This window comes from Macaca fascicularis, chromosome X (genome assembly GCF_037993035.2).
Source record: "Macaca fascicularis isolate 582-1 chromosome X, T2T-MFA8v1.1".
Taxonomy (NCBI): Eukaryota; Metazoa; Chordata; class Mammalia; order Primates; family Cercopithecidae; genus Macaca; species Macaca fascicularis.
In genome coordinates, this window is record NC_088395.1 from 18,169,969 (window position 1) to 18,195,230 (window position 25,262).

At 40.6% G+C, this 25,262-nt stretch overlaps 1 protein-coding gene across 4 annotated transcripts in view; it reads right to left on the bottom strand.

Annotated features, from left to right (window-relative positions):
- The window catches only part of SCML2 (Scm polycomb group protein like 2), a 119,894-nt gene that overhangs the window by 64,843 nt on the left and 29,789 nt on the right, over positions 1–25,262 (bottom strand). For all 4 annotated transcript variants that reach the window (XM_045383272.3, XM_005593088.5, XM_005593086.5 and 1 more), the window contains exons 6-7: positions 23,986–24,074; positions 9,007–9,250 (exon numbers count right to left, since the gene is read on the bottom strand). In XM_045383272.3, the coding sequence (XP_045239207.1) occupies positions 9,007–9,250; positions 23,986–24,074 (333 nt within the window). The remainder of the gene's footprint in view (positions 1–9,006; positions 9,251–23,985; positions 24,075–25,262) is intronic.

Sequence of the window (25,262 nt, forward strand, 5' to 3'; positions counted from 1 at the left end):
TCCATATATAAAAAATGAAACTAGGCCAGGCGTGGTGGCTCATGCCTGTAATCCCAACACTTTGGGAGGCCAAGGCAGGCAGATCACCCGAGGTCAGGAGTTCAAGACCAGCCTGGCCAACATGGGGAAACCCCGTATCTAACTGATGGGTGTGGTGGTGGGCGCCTGTAATCCCAGCTGCTCGGGAGGCTGAAGCAGGAGAACTGCTTGAACCCAGGAGGCGGAGGTTGCAGTGCACCAAGACTGCACTCACTGCACTGCACTCCAGCCTAGGCAACAGAGTGAGACTGTGTCTCACAAAAAAAAAAAAGAAACTAGACCCCTAGACCCCTCTCTCACCATATACAAAAATCAACTCAAAATGCATTAAAGACTTGAACATAAGACCCGAAACTACAAAACTACTAGAAGAAAACATAGGAGAAACAGTTCAGGACATTGGTCTAAGCAAAGATTTTATGGCTAGACCTCAAAAGCACAGGCCACAAAAACAAAAACAGACAAGTGGGACTACATAAAATTAAAAAGCATATACACTGCAAAGGAAACAATCAACGGAGTGAAGACAACCTCTTGAATAGGAGAAAATATTTGTAAACTATTTATCCCACAAGGGACTAATAACCAGAACATACAAGGAACTCAACAGCAAGAAAAAACTAATAATCCCTTAATTAAAAAGTGGGCAAAGGGGCTGGGCAAAGCCTGTATTCCCAGCACTTGGGGAGGCCAAGGTGGGCGGATCACAAGGTCAGGAGACAGAGACCATACTGGCTAATATGGTGAAACCCCATCTCTACTAAAAATACAAAAAAAAAAAAAAAAAAATTAGCCAGCCATGGTGGCACGCACTTGTAGTACCGGCTACTCAAGAGGCTGAGGCAGGAGAATTGCTTGAACCTGGGAGGCAGAGGTTGCAGTGAGCTAAGATCGTGCCACTGCACTCCAGCCTGAGCAACAGAGTGAGACTCCATCTCAAAAAAAAAAGTGGACAAAGGATCTGAATAGACATTTCTCAAAACAATACATACAAATGGCCAACAAGTGTATGAAAAAATGCTCAACATCACTAATCATCAGGGAAATGGAAATCAAAACCACAATGAGTTGTCATCTTATTCCAGTAAGAATGGCTACTATTAAAAAGACAAAAAAAAAAAAAAAACAATAGATGCTAGCTAGGACGCAGAGAAAAGGTAACTCTTTTATTTTCTTTTTCTTTTTTTTTTTTTTAAATAAAGACAAGGTCTTGCTCTGTTGCCCAGGCTATAGTGCAGTGACATGAATATAGCTCACTGGGCTAATGAGGCCCAGGGCTCAAGCAATCCTCCCACCTCAGCCTCGCCAGCAGCTAGGACTATAGGCTCGTATCACCATGCCCAGTTTACTTTTTTATTTTTTTGTAGAGACAGAGTCTCACTGTGTTGCCCAGGCTGGTCTCAAACTCCTGGCTTCAAACAATCCTCCCAACTCAGCCTCCCAAAGTGTAGAGATTAGAGGGTGAGCCACTATGCCTAGCCAGAAAAGGGAACTCTTATACACCGTTGGTGGGAATGTAAATTAGTACAGCCATTATGGAAAATAGTATGGCAACTTCTTGGCCAGGCGTGGTGGCTCATGCGCGTAATCCCAGCACTTTGGGAGACCGAGGCAGGCAGACTGCTTGTGTCTAGGAGGTCGAGACCAGCTTTGGTAACGTGGTGAAACCCGGTCTCTACTAAAAATACAAAAATTAGCCAGGTGAGGTGGTGCGCACCTGTAGTCCCAGCTACTTGGAGAGCTGAGACAGGAGGATCACTTGAGCCCAGAAAGTCAAGGCTTTACTAAGCCGAGATCACGCCACTGCACTCCAGCCTGGGTGACAAAGTGAGACCCTGTCTCAAAAAAAAAAAAAAAAAAACAAGTTTGAGCATTAGTCAGAAAAAGGTAACAAGAACATCATTCACACAAAATCTGGTCATCAGATAAAGTAGACGTAAAGGTTAAAAAAAGGAGATCAGCCAGGTATGGTGGCTCACGCCGGTAATCCCAGCACTCTGGGAGGCCAAGGCGGGTAAATCACCTGAGGTCAGGAGTTCAAGACCAGCCTGGCCAACATGGGGAAATCCTGTCTTTAATAAAAATATAAAAATTAGCCAGGTGTTGTGGCAGGTGCCTATAATCCCAGCTACTCAGAAGGCTGAGGCAGGAAAATCTATTGAACCCAGGAGACAGAGGTTGCAGCGAGCCAAGTTCACACCACTGCACTCCAGCCTGGGCAACGGAGCAAGACTCCGTCTCAAAAAAAAAAAAAAAAAAAAAATCATTAGGTTGGTTTCCCCGGCACCAGGAGAAAAACCATAAATAAATCAGGTTACTGTGGAAGGTTCAGTCCACCAGGAAGTTATAACAATTCAAAATTGGTACACATTTGGTAATATAGCCACAAAATAGATAAAGCAGAAAGCAAAATTGAAAGAACTACAAGAAAAAACAAATCCATAATTATATGAAGGCTGTAAGGAAAAATAATCTGAATAACAGTAAATTTCTCATCAGAAACCATAGAAGCCAGACAGAAGTTGCAGAATACTTTTCAAGTGCGAAAAGAAAAGAATTATTGACCAGGCACGGTGGCTCACACCTGTAATCTTAGCACTTTGGGAGGCCGAGGCGGATGGTTCACCTGAGGTCAGGAGTTCGAGAGCAGCATGACCAATATGGTGAAACCCAGTCCTTACTAAAATTATAAAAATTAACTGGGCGTGATGGTGGGCGCCTGTAGTCCCAGCTACTCGGGAGGTTGAGGCAGGAGAATGACTTGAACCCAGGAGGCAGAGGTTGCAGTGAGCCGAGATCACACCACTGCTCTCCAGCCTGGTGACAGAGCAAGACTCAGTCTCAAAAAAAAAAAAAAAAAAGAAAAGAAAAGAAAAAAAATGAAAAGAATTACCAACCTAGAATTCTATATCCAGCAACTATCCCTAAAGAATGAAGAAGAGGGCTGGGTGTGGTGGCCCATGCCTATAATCCCAACACTTTGAGAGGCTGAAGAGGGAGAATCACTTGAGTCCAACAGTTTAAGACCAGCCTGGACAACACAGTGAGACCCCATCTCTACTAAAAATTTAAAAAATTAGCCTGGCATGGTAGCACGTGCCTGTAGTCCCAGTTACTGGGGAGGCTGAGGCAAGAGGATCAATCGCTTGCATCTGGAAAGTTGAAGCTGCAGTGAGCCATGACAGCACCACTGCACTCCAGCCTGGGTGTCACAGCAAAACCCTGTCTTCAAAAAACAGAGAATTTGTTGCCACCCAACCCTAAAAGCATGGTTAAAAGAAGTTCTCTGAACAGGAAGAAAATGATAATATAAGAAAATCTTGAAAATCAGGAATTAAGAAAGAACAATTTAAAGGGTAAAAATATAAATAAATACAACAGACTTTCCTTCTCTTGAGTTTTCTAAGTTATGTTTGATGGCGGAAGCAAAAATTATAACACTAATGTGGTTCTCAATATTGAAGACAATTATATATAATAGAGGGTAAAGGGACATAAAGTGAGGTACGATTTCTAAAGTTCACTCAAAGTGAATGTCAACTGGGGTAAAGACAGAGAAGGCAGATCTCACAAAGTATTGGGAAGCCACTTTTTCTTTTTCTTTTTTTTTTTTTTAACACTGTGCATTTCCTATTTACTCCTTGACTCTCTAAATCAAGCTTTTTATTTATTTATTTTTTATGTTTTTTAGTTTTTATTTTTTTTTTTATTATACTTTAAGTTCTAGGGTACATGTGCATAACGTGCAGGTTTGTTACATATGTATACTTGTGCCATGTTGGCGTGCTGCACCCATCAACTCGTCAGCACCCATCAACTCCTCATTTACATCAGGTATAACTCCCAATGCAATCCCTCCCCCCTCCCCCCTCCCCATGATAGGCCCCAGTGTGTGATGTTCCCCTTCCCCAGTCCAAGTGATCTCATTGTTCAGTTCCCACCTATGAGTGAGAACATGCGGTGTTTGGTTTTCTGTTCTTGCCATAGTTTGCTAAGAATGATGGTTTCCAGCTGCATCCATGTCCCTACAAAGGACACAAACATCCTTTTTTATGGCTGCATAGTATTCCATGGTGTATATGTGCCACATTTTCTTAATCCAGTCTGTCACTGATGGACATATGGGTTGATTCCAAGTCTTTGCTATAGTGAATAGTGCCGCAATAAACATACATGTGCATGTGTCTTTATAGCAGCATGATTTATAACCCTTTGGGTATATACCCAGTAATGGGATGGCTGGGTCATATGGTACTTCTAGTTCTAGATCCTTGAGGAATCGCCATACTGTTTTCCATAATGGTTGAACTAGTTTACAATCCCACCAACAGTGTAAAAGTGTTCCTATTTCTCCACATCCTCTCCAGCATCTGTTGTTTCCTGACTTTTTAATGATTGCAATTCTGGCAGAGACACAACAAAAAAAGAGAATTTTAGACCAATATCCCTGATGAACATCCATGCAAAAATCCTCAATAAAATACTGGCAAACCGGATTCAGCAACACATCAAAAAGTTTATCCACCATGATCAAGTGGGCTTCATCCCTGGGATGCAAGTCTGGTTCAACATACGCAAGTCAATAAACGTAATCCAGCATATAAACAGAACCAAAGACAAAAACCACATGATTATCTCAATAGATGCAGAAAAGGCCTTTGACAAAATTCAACAACCCTTCATGCTAAAAACGCTCAATAAATTCGGTATTGATGGAACATATCTCAAAATAATAAGAGCTATTTATGACAAACCCACAGCCAATATCATACTGAATGGGCAAAAACTGGAAAAATTCCCTTTGAAAACTGGCACAAGACAGGGATGCCCTCTCTCACCACTCCTGTTCAACATAGTGTTGGAAGTTCTAGCTAGGACAATCAGGCAAGAGAAAGAAATCAAGGGTATTCAGTTAGGAAAAGAAGTCAAATTGTCCCTGTTTGCAGATGACATGATTGTATATTTAGAAAACCCCATTGTCTCAGCCCAAAATCTCCTTAAGCTGATAAGAAACTTCAGCAAAGTCTCAGGATACAAAATTAATGTGCAAAAATCACAAGCATTCTTATACACCAGTAACAGACAAACAGAGAGCCAAATCATGAATGAACTCCCATTCACAATTGCTTCAAAGAGAATGAAATACCTAGGAATCCAACTTACTAGGGATGTAAAGGACCTCTTCAAGGAGACTACAAACCACTGCTCAGTGAAATAAAAGAGGACACAAACAAATGGAAGAACATACCATGCTCATGGATAGGAAGAATCAATATCGTGAAAATGGCCATACTGCCCAAGGTAATTTATAGATTCAATGCCATCCCCATCAAGCTACCAATGAATTTCTTCACAGAATTGGAAAAAACTACTTTAAAGTTCATATGGAACCAAAAACGAGCCCGCATCGCCAAGACAATCCTAAGTCAAAAGAACAAAGCTGGAGGCATCACGCTACCTGACTTCAAACTATACTACAAGGCTACAGTAACCAAAACAGCATGGTACTGGTACCAAAACAGAGAGATAGACCAATGGAACAGAACAGAGTCCTCAGAAATAATACCACACATCTACAGCCATCTGATCTTTGACAAACCTCAGAAAAACAAGAAATGGGGAAAGGATCCCCTATTTAATAAATGGTGCTGGGAAAATTGGCTAGCCATAAGTAGAAAGCTGAAACTGGATCCTTTCCTTACTCCTTATACGAAAATTAATTCAAGATGGATTAGAGACTTAAATGTTAGACCTAATACCATAAAAACCCTAGAAGAAAACCTAGGTAATACCATTCAGGACATAGGCATGGGCAAGGACTTCATGTCTAAAACACCAAAAGCAACGGCAACAAAAGCCAAAATTGACAAATGGGATCTCATTAAACTAAAGAGCTTCTGCACAGCAAAAGAAACTACCATCAGAGTGAACAGGCAACCTACAGAATGGGAGACAATTTTTGCAATCTACTCATCTGACAAAGGGCTAATATCCAGAACCTACAAAGAACTCAAACAAATTTACAAGAAAAAAACAAACAACCCCATCGAAAAGTGGGCAAAGGATATGAACAGACATTTCTCAAAAGAAGACATTCATACAGCCAACAGACACATGAAAAAATGCTCATCATCACTGGCCATCAGAGAAATGCAAATCAAAACCACAATGAGATACCATCTAAATCTAGCTTTTTAAAGAAGCCAAGTAACCACAGTTTTACTAAGACCACTAACGAGTTCTCCTCTTGCTTGACTTTTACACTGCCTTTGATAATGTTGAGTACTTTCTCCTTAAAATCTTTTCTCTACTGTTGCCACGGAAACCAACCTAGTGATCTCCTACATTTATGTATACTTTTTTCCAGTGTCCTAGATTGACTTCTACTACCTATTCCTTATTTTTGTGCTTCTCAAAGTTCAGGCCTCAAACCATGTGCACTGGAAACAACTGAGCCCGACTCCGAACCCAGGGATTCAAACCCCAGGATGTGAGTTCCCGAGCATTGCCTTTTAACAAGCTCCCCCAGGCAATTCAAGAGTAATAATTACTGCTTTAAATGTTGACCCACAAGGTTCTGAACTGGTCCTTTTCTACCTCTACTTGTTATATACACAAAATTAAAACACGCTCAAAACTTCCACCACTTGCTGCTATCAACAAAATAAGTAAACTGCTCACCCTCCCATCCCAAGCACCTATAATCCCACTTGGCACAAAGAATATTTGTTTGAGTGAACATGGTGACTCTCAAACCTGCTTTGTCAACAAGATCTATCTTTTTTAGGCTCCAGATGTACATGTGCAGCTCCAATGAACATGTGCACCTGGATGTCCCAAAGTTACCCTGAATCAGTTAGGATTGAGTTCAGCTAACAGTAATAGAAAAACCTAAAAGAACAGCGACTTATATAACACAGAAGTTTATTTCTCACAATTGTCTGAAAACAGATAATATGGGCTAGTATGAAAGCTCTGCTCCACCAAGTTCTCAGGGACTCTGGCTCCTGGCTGCTTTCCACCCACTGCACAGTGTCTAGCATATGGTCCCCATCTCATGCTCCAAGATGGAGCTCCAGTCAAAACTACATTCGTAACAGCAGGATAAAAGCAGGAAGAAGGAAGAGGAAAGGACATGCTCATCTCTCTATAATATACTTTCTGGAAAAAGTACACACTATGTATGCTTTTATTCCATCAACCAGGACTTAGTCTCGTGGCCATACCATACTGCCAGGAGTCTGGAAATGTAGTCTGTATGTCAGGCAGCCAATTGTAATACTAAGAAAAAAAGAGGGAAGAAATACCGGAGGACAACAGCATTCTCAGCCACACGTTCCAAACTGTGTTCCAAAGTGAACTCGTCAGTTTTTAGGATAAACTGGAATTTTGCACGTTTGTTATGTATCCATCCTACCTTTATCTCCATTCTGCCTGGCAAACTCCTGCTTCTCATCTAATACTCACATCATGCACCTTTTGTGATGCTTTCCTTTATGCAACCACCTTTCCCTCCAGCCAAGACTGGAAGTCTTTGGGCCACCTCCACATCTAGCATACATCTCTATTTTTGCGTTGCTAATACTCTATCTCTTTTTTACAAGTCTATGCCTCCATGCATCCCTCTTCCATTAGAAGGTAAACTTCTTGAGGGTAGAGACTATGTTTTATTTATCTTAATATCATATACACATAGATCTATATCATACTAAATTTTACAAAATCAACCATTAATATCTACTTCCTAGACTTATGGAAACAGGAAACTGGTTAAAGATGTACCTAATAAAAAGGACACTGTGGTACATAGTACTGTAGTATAATGGAATGTGTTAAAGTCCCAAATTACAGATGATCCTAATAGCCACTGCAAGAATAATAGGGCTACAAGCTCTTACCTAGACATTACACTCCTCTGCACACTTTGCCTACTTATTTTCTTCATCTATCTTTCTTTTTTTCTCATAAAATAAATATACTTAGTAGGGTAAGTTTTTAAAGTATGTTTATATTCAATCCCACTAAGCTTATTTTTTATTTATTTATTTTTTTGAGACAGAGTTTTGTTCTTGTCGCCCAGGCTGGAGTGCAGTGGCATGATCTTGGCTCACTGCAACCTCCACCTCCCAGGTTCAAGTGATTCTCCTGCCTCAGCCTCCTGAGTAGCTAGGATTACAGGCACATGCCGCCACGTCCGGCTAATTGAATCCCACTAAGTTTATATTAAACTTAGGCCAATGATTGGGTTCTATGCTTAGACCCCACTTAAGCCTCAGCAGTTACTCCATCATAGAAGACCAGGTTAGGCATATCTAAGCCCTTGAAAGAGTCACCAAGGAACATCAACATGTTGACGTTTCTTTCTCTGAAAGAAAATATCTAGAAGATCATAGTACTCAGCTTAGGAAACACTGTTACAACTAATAAACATTACCATGACTAAAATAACATACTAATTTATGATGGCTTCCCCAGAGTCAAAAATTTTCACTGTAGATTTAACTTAAGGCTATCAAAGTGTCAATTTAACTTAAAAACAGGACCAAAATCATGTAAGACATGTTTATAACAGTTGTTAAGCCCAACCTTTTAAAAAATATCTTTGAGATATGAACAATGGAATATCATGCATAATTTTTCATTGAATATCAACTATAAAAGGAGCTGAGTGTGTACCACCCCCCTTTCTTATAGCAACAAGACCTCAATGGTCCAAATATGACTTTTAGCTTTGTCCATATTCTCCAGTTGGACTGGAACTCAGACTATGATGCTGCAGTGACCTCAAGAATTCTAATCATAGCTTTCCTTTACCTCCAGTTCTCTAGCCTGGACAGTGCTTTGTTCTGCCTGCCACCAGTTGGGGCATGAAGTCCTAGTACCACCAATGCTAACCACAATGCCACCAACGACAGTTACATCTAACTTCAATAAAGTAAAAGAAAATGTAGTTAACTATTATCTTACCACTAGTTCCTGGGGGTTGTAATACATCTCCTGTCAGGCGACACCACCCAACTGGGAAAATATCTCGAGAATCATACTTGCACCAGTAATCAAAAGCTCCACTCCAGCCATCGAATGTGATATGAACTTCATCCCCTTTAACATCTCCAATGGTCGCAGGACAGATGAGATACGGGTTCTTTTTGTCAATAGCTTCTAGTTTCATCCCCACTTTAAAATTATTTAGTAGGGGCTTTGGTGGTTCCTACCAAAACATTAAAAAAAAAAAAAAAAAGATTTCATTGTTAAGATGTATTAAGACCCATGTGCTCGAAGTGAAAAGTTGCGTATTCTCTCACAACCCTTAGCAACCAAAAATTAAGCTCCACGTCTAATTATCAATTAATACAGGAAGACAACAGTTCTCACAGATCTGAAACTCTGCTCTCCAACATCTCATATTTTCTCCAGAGCAGAGTCAAGAACCTGGAAAGAAACAAAACCAACCGGATTCATTCATTCAAGAAATATGTATTATCTACTATGTAGCAGGAACTTAAGATTCATTGATGAACAAATAAATCAAACATCCCTGCTCTGATGGAGCTAGTGCTGGTAATAGTAGTGGTTGTGGACAGGGAAAAGCAATCAACAAGAAATTTTACAACAGGCAGTCAGACAAACCTAACGAATATGTAAACTGGTGTGTCAAAAAGTGGTAAGTCCAAAGAAAAGAAACAACATCAGATAATATCCTAAAAGAAACCCAAAGCATAAGAATTCTAAAGAAAATGAATAACTTAAAATTTAAAAAAAAAGAAACTCAAAGGATAAAATACAGACACAAGAACATGAAAGTCATATAGTCTGGGGTCATTTACAATACCCAATCCAGAAATCAATATTTTAAAAAGTATTAGTCACAAAAAGGCTAAAGCATGTAAATATTAACAGAACTGCTAAAAAGCCCAAGTGTTATGTTAAAAGCAACATATTTTCTTTCAATCTGCTTTTCATCCTACTAAATGGCACCATCACAGCAATCCAGTCACCTAAGCCAAAAGACTAGAAATAGTAATCCTATTCTACTGACACTTGCTCAAATTAAAAGAGAAAAAAAAAAAAAGAACAAAAAAATAGTAGTCCTGGACTGGTGATTTTCTGCCTGAATGAACATTAGAATCACCTGTGACCACACTACCAGCGATACTAATTGAATTGGTCTATGGTGGGGCCTGGGAAGCAGCAATATTTTAATTATCAGGGAAATTCTAAGGTGCACTTGAGGTTGAGAACCACTACCCTAGATTAATCCCTTTCACTTACCCAAAATTCAATTAAAAACCACAACCTCCCAATCAGAGCTGGATTTTAAACCTAGACAGTCTGTCTCGGAGTCACCTCCTTGGAGCACCCTACCCCAGCATCTGCCTGGACAACTCACTCAGGTTAAAGCCCAGTTCTCCTAGCTTCCTTGAATGCTTCCCTGACCAACCCCTGTCCACTCCTAGGCCCAGTTCCAACCAAGCCACTTTCATCTTCAATTGTAATATCACTACAGAAATGTGTTCATTCCTCTACAAGACTAAGAGATTATTAAAAACAGGTATTCATATTATTATTTCCAGCACAATAACCAACAGCAAGCAATTTTTTAAATGAAAGAACCAAGGAATCACCCGAAAACAGTAAAAAAGCTCTCAACTAATTCTCGCACCAATTTAAAAAGTATATCTGGTAGGTTGGTTTCTTTTTCAAATGCCCCCTTAAAACACATCTCATCACCCTGTATTTTTCCATTGTTACTCTTTACACTCTTACAATCTGGCAGCTCCTTAATTATTAGCTTCCAAAGTCCTTTTAATTACATATTCTTTTTTTAATTTTATTTTTATAGAGACGAGGCCTTGCTATGTTGGCCAGGCTGGTCTCGAACTCCTGGCCTAAAGCAATCCTCCCACCTCAGCCTCTCAAACTGCTGGGATTACAGGTGTGAGCTACCATGCCAGGCTGAATTACATATCTTAATTTGATTCTTAAAAACCACCCTGGGCTCAAACCTGTAATCCCTAATTCAGCACTTTGGGAGGCCAAGACAGGTGGATTGGTTGAGCTCAGGAGTTTGACACCAGCCTGGGCAACAAGACGAAACCCTGTCTCTACAAAAAATACGAAAATTATCTGGGCATGGTGGCAGCACACCTGTAGTCCCAGCTACTTAGTGGGCTGAGGCAGAAGAATCACTTGAGCTCCGAAAGTCATCCAGGCTGCGGTGAGCCGTGTTCTTGCCACTGTACTCCAGCCTGGGCAACAGAGTGAGACCCTGCCTCAAAAAAAGTAAAAATTAAAATTAAAAATAAAAATAAATTTAAAAAAAACCCCACCCTGAAAGCCGGCAAGTCAAAAGGTAGATGATTAAAGATCAAAGTATTTGATAAATAGCTGATAAGAAAGAAGCAGTGTTACATGAAAGGGCTAAAGGTTAACTGCCTGTTACTATGTATGAGAAGAAAAAAGTGGGGAGGTGAGCTGCATTTAACAAAAAATAAACATAGCAGTTGACAAGCTTGTGCTAGATGCTCACAGAATGCAGAAAACATTCAAGGCACACATAAGGATCCCAGGATCTTACACTGTCATATAACAGACTGAGACTTTCTGTAGCAAAGAAAACTAAGTTCAAATGGCAATGTATATTTTCTGCAACAAAACAATTAAAAGACTGGAATAAGCAATGCAATAGAACTAATTTTAAGATTCAAATATATAACCTAGGCTGGGCATGGTGGCTCACGCCTGTAATCCCAGAACTTCGGAATGCCAAGGTGGGCAAATCATTGGAGCCCAGGAGTTAGAGACCACCAGAGCAACACAGCAAAACCCTGTCTCTACAAAAAGTATACAAATTGGCTCATGCTTGTAATCCCAGAACTTTGGGAGGCTGAGGTGGGTGGATCACGAGGTCAGGAGGTTGAGACCAGCCTGACCAACATGGTGGAACCCAGTCTCTACTAAAAATACAAAAATTAGCCAGGTGTGGTGATGCACACCTGTAATCCCAGCTACTCAGGAGGCTAAGGCAGGAGAATCGCTTGAACCCAGGAGGCGGAGGTTGCAGTGAGCCAAGATGGTGCCATTGCACTCCAGCCTGGGTGACAGAGCGAGACTCATCTCAAAAGAAAAAAAAAAAAAATTAGCTGGGTGTGGTGGTGCACACCTGTAGTCCCAGCTACTCAGGAGGCTGAGGCAGGAGGATCTGCTTGAGCCTGGGAGGTGGACGTTGCAGTGAGCCAAGATGGTGCCACTGCACTCCAGCCTGGGCAACAAAGTGAGATGCTATCACAAAAAAAAAAAAAAAAAAAAGACAGGAAGGGAGGGAGGGAGGGACAGAAGGACAGGGAGGGAGGGAGGGAGGGAAGGACAACCTACAGAAAGGGAGAAAGAAAATATTGGCAAACTATCCATCACAAGGGATTAATAACCAGAATATATAGGGAACTCAAACAACTCAATAGCAAAAACAAATACCTGATTTTAAAATGGGCAAAAGACCTGAATAGACATTTCTCAAAAGAAGACACAGAAACAGCCAACAGATGCAAATCAAAACCACAATGAGATACCATCTTGCCCCAGTTAGAATGGCTATTATCAAAAAGACCAAAAAAAAACAAATGTTGGTGAGAAAGCAGAGAAAAAAATAAAACTACCAAATGACCCAGCAATCTCACTTCTGGGGGTACATACCCAAAAGAAAGGAAATCAGTATACTGAAGAGACATCTGCACTCCCATGCTTACTGCAACACTATTCACAATAGCCAGATATGGAATCAAAAGTGTCCACCCATGAACAGAACTTCTCAAATGAAGATGTACAAGTAGCTAACAAGCATATGAAAAAATGCTCTATATCACTAATCATTAGAGAAATGCAAATCAAAACCACAATGAGATGGCCAGGTGCGGTGGCTCATGCCTGTAATCAGCCTCACTTTGGGAGGCTGAGGTGGGTGGCTAACCTGAGGTCAGGAGTTCAAGACCAGCCTGGTCAACATGGTGAAACCCTGTCTCTACCAAAAATACAAAAAAATTATCCGGGCTTGGGGGCTAGTCCCAGCTACTCGAGAGGCTGAGGCATGAGAATCTCTTGAACCCGAGAGACAGTGAGTCCGGGAGGAGAGGATGCAGTGAGCCGAAATTGGGCCACTGCACTCCAGCCTTGGAGACAGAATGAGACTCTGTCTCAAAAAAAAAAAAAAAAAAAGAGAACCCACAATGAGATACCATCCCACACCAGTCAGAATGGCCATTATTAAAAAGTCAAAAAACAGCAGATCCTGGTGAGGTTGCAGAGAAAAGAAAATGCTTATACACCGCTGCTGGGAATGTAAATTAGTTCAGCTACTGAGGAAAGCAGTTTGGAGATTTCTCAAAGAACTTAAAACAGAACTACCATTCGACCCAGCAATCCCATTACTGGGTATATACCCAAAGGAAAATAAATCGTTCTACCATAGACACATGTTCACGCATGTTCATCACAGCACTATTTACAATGGCAAAGATGTGGAATCAACCTTGATGTCCATCAATGGTGGGCTGCATAAAGAATATTTGGTACATATATACCATGGAATATAATGCAGCCATAAAAAAGGACGAGATCATGTCCTCTGTAACACAGATGGAGAGCTGGAGGCCATTACCCTAAAGGAACAGAAAACCAAATGCTGCATGTTCTCACTTATAAGTGGGAGCTAAACAGTGAGTACACATGGACACAAAGAGGTGAACAACAAATAACAGGGCCTACTTGAGGGTGGAAGGTAGGAGGAGGGTGAGGATCAAAAAACTACCTATTGGGTACTATGCTTATTACCAGGGTGATAAGATAATCTGTGCCCCAAACCCCCTCAACACACAATCTATCCACATTACAAACCTGCACATGTACCCCATGTACCTAAAATAAAAGTTGGAAAGAAAACAAAAAAACCAAGAGTCCATCAACAGGTGAATAAAGAAAATGTGATATATATACACAATGGGAAATTATTTAACCATAAAAATGAAATCCTGTCAATGCAGCAACATGGATGGAACTGGAGGTCATTATGTTACGTGAAATGCTTTTAAAGAATTTGGTTTGTCATCATCACCAGTTCTTTAATAACTTCCTGAACACAAAAATATAATTTGCAAAAGCAATAGCTAAAATAAACAAGGAATTCTCTTTTCTTTTATGGTGAGACAAAAATGGTTCTATTCTAGAAGATGGCTAACAAAGAATGCTCTTTTAACTACCTCCTTTTTTTTTCTTTTTCTTTTTTTGAGATAGAGTCTCGCTGTGTTGCCCAGGCTGGAGTGCGGTGGCACAACCTCGGCTCACTGCAACCTCCACCTCCTGGGTTCAAGCAATTCTCCTGCCTCAGCCTCCCAAGTAGCTGGGATTACAGGTGCGTTCCACCATGTCCAGCTAATTTTTGTATTTTTAGTAGAGATAGGGTTTTGCCATGTCAGAGCTGGTCTCAAACTCCTGGCCTCAGATGATCCATCCACCTCGGCCTCCCAAAGTGCTGGGATTACAGGTGTGAGCCACCGCGTCTGGCCTTTTTTTTTTTTTTTTTTTAAATAAAAGACAGGGTCTCCTCAGTATGTTGCCCAGGCTGGACACAAATCTCCTGGGCTCAAGCAATCCTCCTGCCTCAGCCTTCCAAGTAGCTGGGACTACAGGAACGTGTCACCACAACCAGCTTCTAACCTCCCTTCTTGATTACCTACAATATGGTTCTCCTTAAAGGCTATTTCTTCCCATGTCCCACAAAATCCAAAACCAGTCTCAGCATTCTCTGCATTACTCCTCTGCCTGGGGAATAATCCTACTCTTGCAGCCTCATGGCTCACTGTCTTCCTTCCTTCAGATCGTCACTCAAAAGGTACCTTCTCAGACCCTCCTGGCCAACCTATCTAAAATGTCGACCTCTCTTCTAAGCATGTAAGAGTATAAAACATAAGATATACTTTAGTTATTTAGCATGATCTATTAAACATTTCCCCAAGTAGAAAGTAAGCTCCATAAGGGGCATATTTTATGCTTTGTTTACTGCAATATACCCAGTACCTACCTCTGACCACAAATTAATACATGAACTTCTATCTCCTTATTTTTCATCAACTACTTATTTGACCTCACCAAGAATTTTAGTCCTTTAACCTTCATTTATTCATTTACAAATATTTACTTAGTATCTACTATATTCCAGACACCACTGGAGGTTCTTGGGATATATTAACAAGCAAAAAAAACAAAATCCCTCCTTCACAGCACTTACATGCTAGTGAGGAGAGACAATAAACATAATTTAAAAAGTAAAACACATACATTAGAAATGATAAATGCTATGCAGAGAGAGAGAGAGAGAGAGAACAGCACAATAAGAGAAATCCAGAGAGCAATGTAGAAGGAGGGGTTGTACAACTTTAAATAGGGAAATTAAAACAAGTCTCATATAGAAGGTGACATGTGAGCAGAAATCTGAAGGAGGGAAATGGCCAGAGTCAAGGCCCTAAAGCAGGAGCTGTGTCTGAAATGTTCAAAGAATACCAAGGAAGTGAGTGTGGGTAAAATGTAACATGTAAGTAGGAGAGCAGAAAGAAATGAGTTCAGACAGATAATGAGGGGTCATATCATATACAGTTTTATATGTCACTGTAAGGATTCTTTTACTCTGAATAAAACAGGAAGCCCCTGGAAGAGTTTGAACAGAGGAGTGATATAATTTGACTTCTGTGGGTTTTCTGTTTGCTTGTTTTGTTTTTGAGACTGAGTCTCACTCTTGTCGCCCAGACTGGAGTATAGTGTCGCAATCTCAGCTCACTGCAACCCCCACTTCTCGGGTTCAAGCAATTCTCCTGTTTCAGCCATCAGAGTAGCTGGTGCAACCACAACGCCCAGCTAATTTTTCAATTTTTAGTAGAGACAGGGTTTCACCCCGTTGGCCAGGCTGGTCTTGAACTCCTGACCTCAAGTGATCCGCCCGTCTCGGCCTCCCAATGTGCTGGGATTACAGGCGTGAGGCACCATGCCCGGCCGTGATTTACATTTTAAAAGGAATACTCTGGTTTCTGTGCTGATGATAGCCTGTAAAGTTACAAATGCAGAGACCAGTGAGAAGCTACTGTAGTAATCCAACTGAGATTGAAAAAGACAGCTTGTATCAGAGTGATAACAATAGAGATGGCAAGAAGTGGGTGGATTTTGGATATACATTTGTCCCTCAGTATTCACGCAGGACTGGTTCCAGGATCCACTGAGGATACCAAAATCCAAGGACACTCAAGTCCCTGATATAAAATGGCACAGTATTTGCATATAGCCTATATACATCCCCCCATATATTTTAAATAATCTCTAGATTATAAATAATTTAAGTAATCTTTTGATTACTTATGATGCCAATAGAATGTAAATGGTATGTAAACAGCTATTTTACTATATTGTTTTTTCACTTGTACTATTTTTTACTGTATTTTGGGGTTTTTTTTTTAATATTTTCAATCTGCAGTTGGTTGAACCCATGGATGCAGAACCCAAGGATATGGAAAGTTCACTGTATTCTGAAGGTACAGTCAATAGGATTTCCTTATGGACCGGATGTAGGGTGTGAAAGAAATAATTACCAAAGTTTGAAGCCTGAGCAACTAGAAGGATAGTTTCCCCTCCCTGAGATAGGGAGGTTAACAGGTGGAGCAGTTTGAGATGTCCATCAGACATCCAAGTGGAGATGTTGAGTAGGTAGCTGGACATACAAATCTGAGTTGGGAGTAAGTAAGTCTGGGGTGGAAATACAAATTTGAAAATCATCTGCATATAAACTGTATTTAAAGCCAGGAAATTAGATGAGCTCACCAGGGGATTAATACAGGTTAGGGTTTCCCAGCCTTGGCACTAATGACGTTTGCAGCCAGAATGGGCGTGCACGTGTGTGTGTGTGTGTGTGTGTGTGTATGTGTGTATGTGTGTATGTGTATTCTGTGCATTGTAGGATGTGAAGCAGCACTCATATCCAGGTTATAAAGCATCATTTCACTACTTTCTTCTCAGCACCCAAAACCAACTTATTCCCTTGTCCTTGCCCTGTTATCTCCAAACCTTAGTTCAATATCACCATCCACTTCACCTATTTATACTTAGCTGCTGATATGGTTTGGCTGTGTCCCCAACCAAATCTCAACTTGAATTGTATCTCCCAGAATTCCCGCGTGTTGTGGGAGGGACCCAGGGGGAGGTAATTGAATCATGGGGGCTGGTCTTTCCCATGCTATTCTCGGGACAGTGAATAAGTCCCACAAGATCTGACGGGTTTATCAGGGGTTTCTGCTTTTGCTTCTTCCTCATTTTCTCTTGCCGCCACCACGTAAGAAGTGCCTTTTGCCTCCCACCATGATTCTGAGGCCTCCCCAACCATGTGGAACTGTAAGTCCAATTAAACTTCTTTTTCTCCCCAGTCTTAGGCATGTCTTTATCAGCAGTGTGAAAACAGATTAATACAGCTGCTGAGCACTGCTGCAGCAAAGTCCCTCCCACATGCTTATTACATGTAGTGACACACATTTTTACCCTTCATCCTTAGCTAAGCCCTCCAAAACACTGTCATGTGTCCCTAGACCATACCCTCTCCCATCCCATATGGCAGCTGTTCCAAACCTTAACCATTCTCCTTAAGATAAATGATGTAGCCTCACTATATGTTTGTTATTTTCTTAACTGACTTTCTCCCCAACCAGTATGTGTGAATTTTCTTCCAGCCTTTGCCAGTTTCCTATTTTGCAGAAATAGGAATTTGAGGTTTTGTTTTTTGTTGTTGTTTTGTTTTGTTTTAAATCAGGGTCTCACTCTGTCACCTAGGCTAAAGGTTAGCATGCAGTAGCGAAAGCATGGCTCATGGCAGCCTCAACCTCCAAGACTCAAGTGATCCTCCCGTCATTGAGGTCTATTTATAGAAATAGTAAATTGAAGCCATCAGGAATGATCTCCATATATTCTGCCCCAAAATTATAAATTAGCTCTGAGGACACTTTTCACCTGGACTTTAGCTCTTGCTAATGTAACTGACGATTTTCTATCTACCAAAGAGTCAAAAATCAGCTTTCTTCTTAACTGACCTTCCTTAAGTACATGATATAGGCCAGCCACTATGTAACTCTGAGTTGTACTTGAGACTATTAACCACTCCCTAATCCTTGCAACTCTGCCCCACTGGATTCAATGACACCAGCTTATTCTAGTTTTCCTTCTCCATTTCTAGAGCTGCACCTATCCCTTTACTTACCCTCTAAGGTAGGTAGGTATTTCTCAAGGCTCTCACCTTGACATTCTTCTCTCTTCCTTCTATACATTCTCTGGACTAGCTCATTTAAGCTCAAAGCTTCTATCACTACTATTTATACTAAAAATTTCCAAATCCATGTGCCCAAGCCAAACTTTGTTCCTAAGTTCTAAACCACTTACTTTCAACAGCCTGATAGTCATCACTACTCAAATTTCCCAGAGACACCTCAATATGTCCAAAACTAAGCCCATCTGTTCCTTCCATAAGTATTTATCTTCCTGTATTCTTTTACCCTTTCTTCATTCTTTTAACAAACAAGTATGTGTCCAGAAACTAATGTAGGCACTGACAATACAAAGACATGCTAACTGCTCAAAAGGAACTCACAGTCCAGGAAGACAGACAGTAAAAATAATAATATAATCTAACACATACAAAGATTGGGATGTACAAGGTGCTACAGAAGCATAGGAATGGGCCGGGCACAGTGGCTCACACCTGTAATCCCAGCACTTTGGGAGGCCAAGGTGGGTGGATCATTTGAGGTCAGGTGTTCAAGACCAGCCTGGTCATATGCCGAAACCCCATCTCTACTAAAACTACAAAAAAAATTAGCCGGGCATGGTAGCAGGTGGCTATAGTCCCAGCTACGTGGGAGGCTGAGGCAGAAGAATCACTTAAGCCCAGGGGGTGGAGGTTGCAGGCTGCAGTGAGCTGAAATTGCACCACTGCACTCCAGCCTGGGCAACAGAGGGAGACTGTCTCACCAAAAAAAAAAAAAAAAAAAAAAAAGTAGAAGAATGGAGAAGGGGAATTAGGGATATTATCTTGGAGGATTTAACGTCTGACTTGAATCTTTAAAAAGTAGGAGTTAACCAGGGAAAACCAACATGAGTCAAAACAGAGCTCTAAAAATAAACAAGGTATCTACAAGCTATTACAAGCAATTTAAGAACATAACATCCAAAGCAGGGAGTGGCATCCCTGAACCTGATCACACAGGACCTAACAGGCCATACTGGAAAACTTATACTTCATCCTGAGTATAACCAGGAACTTCAAAAGAGTTTTAAACAGGGGAATAACATGGTAAGGTTTTTGTATAGGATACACATTTCTAGCGGTTGTGTGAAAGGGTGAAGATTAGAGGCAGTTAAAAGGCTAGCGTAACAGTTCAGGCAAGAGGAAAGCCTTATAAAAGTTGTCAGAATCAAAATGGAGTCACTTATGCCTAACCCTAACAAAAAGGACCATAGAGGAGGGGCTCTCATGTACACACGCCTATGATAAAAACTATTACAAGGACTCTCTGAAAACCACAACCTTACACAAATACTCCTGCAAGGACATCTATCCAGTAACTGTTCAACCCCAGATACCACTCTTATTATTGATCCTTGTGGCCAAGGATAAGTGCTTCAAAACAACTTATGTAACCTTCCTTGTTTTGCCTTTAAAAGCTTCCCTTTGCCTTACCATCACCAGATATGCCAATGATCCAAAACAGCACAAATATCCTGCATTGAAACCCCTTGCCATTCGTTCCCAAATAGACTTTTTTTTTTGGAGAGCCTCTTTCTCTGTTGTTATTTTAGGCTGACAGTCTGCCCAAGGGGCAGTGGTGGTAAGGTTAGAAAGAAACAGAACAAATAAATAATTACGAAGCTAAGTGAGTAGACCTCCAGAGGCCAAAATCAAGGAAAAGTGAGGATTTAAGATGATTCTAAGAAGAAATCCAACAGAAAAACAGGCAAAGGGCCAGGCACAGTGGTTCACACCTGTAATCCCAGCACTTTGGGAGGCCAAGGCTGGCGGATCACCTGAGGTCAGGAGTTCGAGACCAGCCTGGCCAACATAGTGAAACCCTGTCTCTACTAAAAACACAACCATTAACCAGGTGTGGTGGCGCCTGCCTGTAATCCCAGCTACTCGGGAGGCTGAGGCATGGGAATCACTTGAACCAGGAGGTGGAGGTTGCAGTGAGCTGAGGTTCACGCCACTGCACTCCAGCCTGGGAGACAGAATGAGACTCTGTCTCAAAAACAAAACAGAAAAACAGGCAAAGGCTATAATCAGACAATTCACAGAAAAACAAAAGGCCATTAAACAAATCTTAAAAGCACAATTTTACTAGTAATCAGTGCAATGCAAATTAAAACAATGGGATACCATCTTCATCTTCACCACCCCCTCCAAAAAAAGATTCACGAAAATTTTAAATGGATAATATTCAATGTTAGTGAAGGTGCAGAGATACAAACATGTTTATAGGCTAATGGTGGAGCATAGCTTAGAACAGGGATCCCCACCCCCCGGACTGGTACTGGTCCGTGGCCTGTTAGGAACTGGGTGGCACACCTGGCAAGCAAGCAAATCTCCATCTGTATTTACAGCCACTCCCCATCACTCGCATTACCACCTCAGCTCTGTCTCCCATCAAGAGCAGCATTAGATTCTCATAGGAGTGCAAACCCTATTGTGAACTGCATGTGCGAAGAATCTACATTGCGCACTCCTTAGGAGAATCTAATGATAAATGTAATGTGTTCAAATCATCCTGAAACCACCCACCCCTCCATCCATGAAAAATTGTCTTCCACGAAACTGACCCCTGATGACAAAAAGGTTGGGGACACCTGCCTTAGAATACCCTTTGGGAATGCAATTTAACAGTATATATCAACATTTAAAATATACATTCCCTTGTTTTTTCTTTACAATTTTTCAAATTTTTTTTTAGGCAGGGTCTCCCTGTGTTGCCCAGGCTGGTTTTTAACTCCTGGGCTCAAACGATCCTCCTGCCTTGGCCTCCCAAAGCCCAACCAAAACATACATCCCTTTGAACAAGCAATTCTAGTTCCAGGAATGCAACTGTTCACACTTATACACAAAACTCTTTATAAGAATGCTCACTGTAGAGCTGATCTAAACAAGAATGTGGAGATGACCTAATCATCCGTCCTTACAGTTAAGTCAATTCTAGGGTTAAATGAATTCTGATGATCCATACTACAGAAGAGTACAATACAAGCTAAAATATATATGAAATGAAATAGAACGATTTCCAAAACACACATATGTTAGGAGAAAAAGTAAACCACAGAATAATATGTACAATATATTCCAATTGATGTTTAAGAAAATAAAAGCCCATATTTGTTTATAAATGTAAAGAAAAAGGTCTGGGAGAACAAATAAAACTTCAATTTGGAGGGAAGAGGGGAATGAAGGAATGGTTGGGACAAAGGGAGATGCATTTTTCACTCCAGCTAAGAGTATAGCTTGATTCCCATCCCCTGCCCCCCACCACATGAATTATTTTTATAATTAAAAAAATTGAAAACATAATGTGTACAACAAGTGTGGCACACGACCAGCTGATCAAGCAATCTGACTAGTAAAACAGATCCAATGGCTTTTCTAAAGTCACAACCCAAGCTAATAGGTGTTCAATAAATAAAGACTTCTGCTAAATATTTTTTAATTAGCTATTCTCACACACGGCTTACCACGGGCCAAAGGGCCTGTGCTGCCTGTGTCCCTTACAGGTAGGGCAAGTCCACTTTCTGCATTCATCTTCCTCAAAGATGTACCCACAGAATTTTTCTTTGCAATGAAGGAGGCATAGTAATTGATGTTTCACATCCTTATGCCTTCAATCTTCTTCAAAAGCTTTCTAAAACTACAATCAATTCTTATCATTCCAAGTATAGTTGTAATAAAAGTTAAGAGATTGAAAAACAATCAGAAGAAAAGGTGAGAAAGAAATATTTTGACTCATAATTTAAAACGTGGCTTTTATTGTTTCTTAACATACTTTTCAACATTTTCTCAAGAATATAAACTATTCTGGAAATTTTTCCTCTTTTTTTATATAGCAAGTATTTCCTCATGACAAATTCTTTCCAATGACTGCTTTTAACATTGTTTACTTCTGAAACCAAATCTCTCCAACTAACTTTCAAGTTATTTTTTTGGCCCATCATCTTTTTCTCCAGTATCAAAGGGACTAACACAGTAAAGTGAGGGGAAGATTCACTTCTGAATGCAAATAAAAAATAGCAATGAATATTTGCTTCCAGTAGAGCACTCTTTTTATATCTACAGTCAAGAAAGAGGCTACTAATGAAATTGGACTAGTGGGTTATTATAATTGAGACTTTTTTATGACTTGATGTTATAGACTGAATTGTGTCACTCCCAAAATTCATATGTTGAAGCACTAACCCCCAGTACCTCAGAATGTGATAGTATCTGGACATAGGGTCTTCAAAGAGGTAATTAAGTTAAAATAAGGTTATCAGGGTAGGCCCTAATCCAATATGACTGACATCCTTATAAGAGGAACAAATTGGACACAGATAAACCCATCACATGAAAACACAGGGAAAAGGCAGCCATCTACAAGCCAAGGGGAGAGGCCTCAAAAGAAACCAAACCTGGCTGGGGGCAGTGGCTCATGCCTGCAATTCCAGCACTTTGAGAAGCTGAGGCTGGCAGATCACCTGAGCCCAGGAGTTCAAGACCAGCCAGGACAACACGGTGAGACCCCGTCTCTACTAAAAACACAAAAATTAGCCCGGTGTGGTGGCACGTGCCTGTAATCCCAGCTACTCAGGAGGCTGAGGCATGAGAATTGCTTGAACCCGAGAAGCCGAGATCATACCATTGCACTCCAGCCTGAGTGACAGAGCAAAACTCAGTCTCAAAAAAAAAAGAAAAAGGAGTTCAAGACCAGCCTGGCCAATATGGTGAAACCCCACCTCTACTAAAAATACAAAAAAATTATCTGGACATGGTGGTGCACACCTGTAGTCCCAGCTACTCAGGAGGCTAAGGTAGAATTGCTTGAACCTGGGAGGCGGAGGTTGCAGTGAGCCAAGATTGCGCCACTGTACTCCAGTCTAGGTGACAGGTGAGACTGTCTCAAAAAAAAAAAAAAAACAAAAACCAAACCTGCTGACACCTTGATCTCAGACTTCTAGCCTCCACAACTGTGCAAAAATACAATTCTGTTATTTAATCTATTATTACAAATTTAATTCTATCATCTCAAAATTCATATGTTGAAGCACCAACCCCCAACATAAATGTATTTGGAAACAGGGCCTTTAAGGAAGTAATAAAGGTTAAGTGAGGTCATAAGGGTCGGCCTCTAATCCAATAGGACTGGTGTCCCTATAAGAAGAGGAAGACACACTAGGGATGTGCATGGATAGAGAAAAGACCATGTGAAGACACAGCAAGAAAGCATCCATCTGCAAGCCAAGAAGAGAGATCTCACCAGAAACCAACGGGATACCATCCTCATCTTCACCACTCCCCCACAAAAAAGATTCCCAACATTTTAAAAGATGAATAATATTCAATGTTAGTGAAGGTGTGGAGATACAAACATGTCTGTATGCTAATGGTGGAGCACTGCACATTATCTGAGGGTACCTTGATCTTGGACATACAGCCTCTAGAATGGAGAAAATAAATTTCTGTTGTTTAAGCCACCCAGTCTGTGGTACTTTGTTATGGCAACCCCAGCAAACTAATACACTTGCCAATCCAGTAATTTTAAAAGTATGTTTGCTCTTCCATGTCACAGAAGATTACGCATTTAAGCATTCCCACTAAAACAATAAAAACATGGCAGCTTTTTATAACATCTTTCTTACCTTCTTAAATAATGTGGCAGATGCCATTTCAGACCCGTTTAGTGTCTTTAAGAGGAACATCGGCCAGGATGATGTATTCATCTGGTACCCTGTTTTATAAAATAAATTAGGTATCATGAAAAAGCCTCCCTGTGATACTATTAACAAGTTGGTATAAAAAATAGGTTTCATTCCCATTATTCTCAAGAGAATGACTTTCTTATCTAAGAACTCTGAACATGGGCAAGAGGAGCAGATGTACCCTCCTCTCACTGCTAGTGTCCCCACTGTACTGTCTGGCAACAATGCTACAGTGGGCGTAGAAACTCTCATTTTAAGAGAAGCCACTAGCTAGGATTCACCAACAAACATGTATATAATACCAGGGGTGATCTAAGCTGGAGCCTAGGAGAGCTTCCATTCCACCACCAACAATCACACAAGCAAGGGTAAAGGCTGTAAAAGACTCCTAGCCCCCTTTTCCTCAGGGCCCCTGGCTTCTTTCATTTCAGAAAGACAGTTTTCTGTCAAACTCAGCACATATACACACACAACAATACATTTCATTGCATGTAATTTTACCTCAAAAGAAAAAAACCTATAGATATTTACTCATTAATGATATATATGCTAAAGTATTTAGGGGACGTGCACTGATGTCAACAACTCACTCTGAAATGTATTGACAAATAAGAAGGATTGATGAATAAACAGAAGCGCAGATAGATGGATATGTGATAAAGTAAGCATAATAAAATGATAATGGTAGAATCTAGAAAGTGGACATGGGGGTACTCGCTGTAAAATTCTTTCACGTTTTCTGCATGTTTGAAATTTTCCATAAAATGTGTTAGAAAAAAAGACAGCTCTCACTTTAGCAATCTTAATACATACTAAAAATGATCTTCTTTTAGAATTTGTATCAGATGCTATCAAAATAGACTCAACAAGTATCTTTTCTAGAGATCTCACTAACTAATGGTATCACAGCATCTGGCAAATGCAGCAGGGAGCAGGGGTCTGCTAGTTTTACTGCTTTCTGGGGGCAATCTGTTTCATGCAACACCTGCTTGCCTCAATGCCAGAATTAGAAAGAATTTGGATGCGCCCCTGATACGTGCATACATTAAGACAGAGAGGCACATGAATCACTGGCAATGGGTGCAGGTTTTGTCCTATTCTCCATCAACAGAACAAAACATACAAAAAAGGTAAGATGGAAAGTCATCCTCTAATAACCCTGTACCAAAATCCCCTTAATCTGACTAGAGACACAATTGTTGCTAGAAAAAAAAACA